Source organism: Trichinella spiralis (genome assembly GCF_000181795.1).
Source record: "Trichinella spiralis strain ISS 195 chromosome Unknown Scfld1916, whole genome shotgun sequence".
NCBI classification, from domain to species: Eukaryota; Metazoa; Nematoda; class Enoplea; order Trichinellida; family Trichinellidae; genus Trichinella; species Trichinella spiralis.
The window spans coordinates 1-1,249 of NW_003528855.1; the positions used below are offsets into that span (position 1 = coordinate 1).

General features: G+C 37.0%; 1 protein-coding gene across 1 annotated transcript; it reads left to right on the plus strand.

Moving 5' to 3' along the window:
- The first annotated feature begins 69 nt into the window (after positions 1-69).
- Tsp_14404 (putative thrombospondin type 1 domain protein) lies at positions 70-1,111 on the plus strand. The gene is made up of 3 exons (XM_003368775.1): positions 70-565; positions 688-804; positions 960-1,111. Exons 1-3 carry the CDS (start codon positions 70-72, stop codon positions 1,109-1,111), a joined length of 765 nt encoding a protein of 254 aa, XP_003368823.1.
- Positions 1,112-1,249: the final 138 nt, after the last annotated feature.

A 1,249-nucleotide genomic window follows, 5' to 3' on the forward strand; every position in this document is an offset into this window, starting at 1 on the left:
TGCTTGTCTTTAGATCAACAATTGTTAAAATGGAACTTATCCCATTAAGTTTTGTATGATTGCAACGCGATGCCGTGTGATTTCTTTGCATGCCTTCACGATGAATACGCAGACTGCATTGACAGAAAGGTGGCAAAAGCTTGCACGTATTCCGTTGAGACGAAAAGCTGCACGCAGTACAGTATTGAAAGAATTTCAGAAAAAGAAATGCCGTATGGATTAGATTGTAAAGAACGAGATTTTGGAGAACCTTGTAATTGTCCTTGCGTAGGGACCTGGAGTCCGTGGAGCACGCCATCCACAACATGCGGAAATGGTACTTCAGTGAGATATCGTCCAAATTTGGCAACTATAGCAGAAAATAAAACATGCAGTGATGTAGCAGCGGAATGCTGCTATGAAACCCAATGGACAGTTGTATCCTGTAATAATGCTTCCACGAACAGAGATTCTGAAGAATTCAAACTGAAATGCGAACGAAACGGTGGATTAGTGAACACGTCGGGAACAGAACTTTTGTGTACTTGTTCCAATGAACTTCAGTATGGACAGTTTTGTGAGAATGGTAACATATTTTCAATTCAAATTGCATATAACAACAGTTTTACTAGATTCTAATGAGCAGTTTGAGCATATTGAATTTAGTTTTACTTCAGCTTTTATTAAATCTTTAATTTAACATTGCAGTTCATGATCCATGCGCTGAACGTGAATTTTGTCAAAACGGAGGAAGTTGCACCAACACTGGTGTGGATTACACATGCATATGTGCAGAAAACTTTTATGGCAAAAATTGTACAAATGGTAATTGCATTATTTTTTATTTTGATTTTTACAAATGTACAGCATAATGAATATCAGTCAAAATTGTATTTGTATATTTGTTTCATTTTTGCATTGTACAGTCAGTCGTCTGAATAATTTATCATCTTTACATTGATTTGAAAATGATATTTCAGTGATCAAGCAGTGTAATTCATCTTCTGAATGCTTGAATGGCGGACTTTGTGCTTCATTCGATTCAGACAGGTTTTGCGTGTGCACTTCTGACTTTCCTGGCGCCTTCCGTGAATTCAATAATTGGCATACAACTGACACACGAACACTGTAATGTTCTATCAATTGCCTACATATGTACTGCTCAGAAATGATTACACGTGCGCTTATTAATAATTGCTAATTTGATGCATTCGTTTTTGGGCAATTACAAAATCATCGTAAATTGCAACGATCATGCCCGCATGTCAGA

What these genes read in the sequence shown, in the direction of transcription:
- Tsp_14404 (XM_003368775.1), top strand. Translation starts at nt 70, where the DNA reads ATGCCGTGTGATTTCTTTGCATGCCTTCACGATGAATACGCAGACTGC. An exon ending in TGGACAGTTTTGTGAGAATG is followed by an intron (nt 566 to 687) that starts GTAACATATTTT and finishes TTAACATTGCAG; the next exon opens with TTCATGATCCATGCGCTGAA. An exon ending in TGGCAAAAATTGTACAAATG is followed by an intron (nt 805 to 959) that starts GTAATTGCATTA and finishes ATGATATTTCAG; the next exon opens with TGATCAAGCAGTGTAATTCA.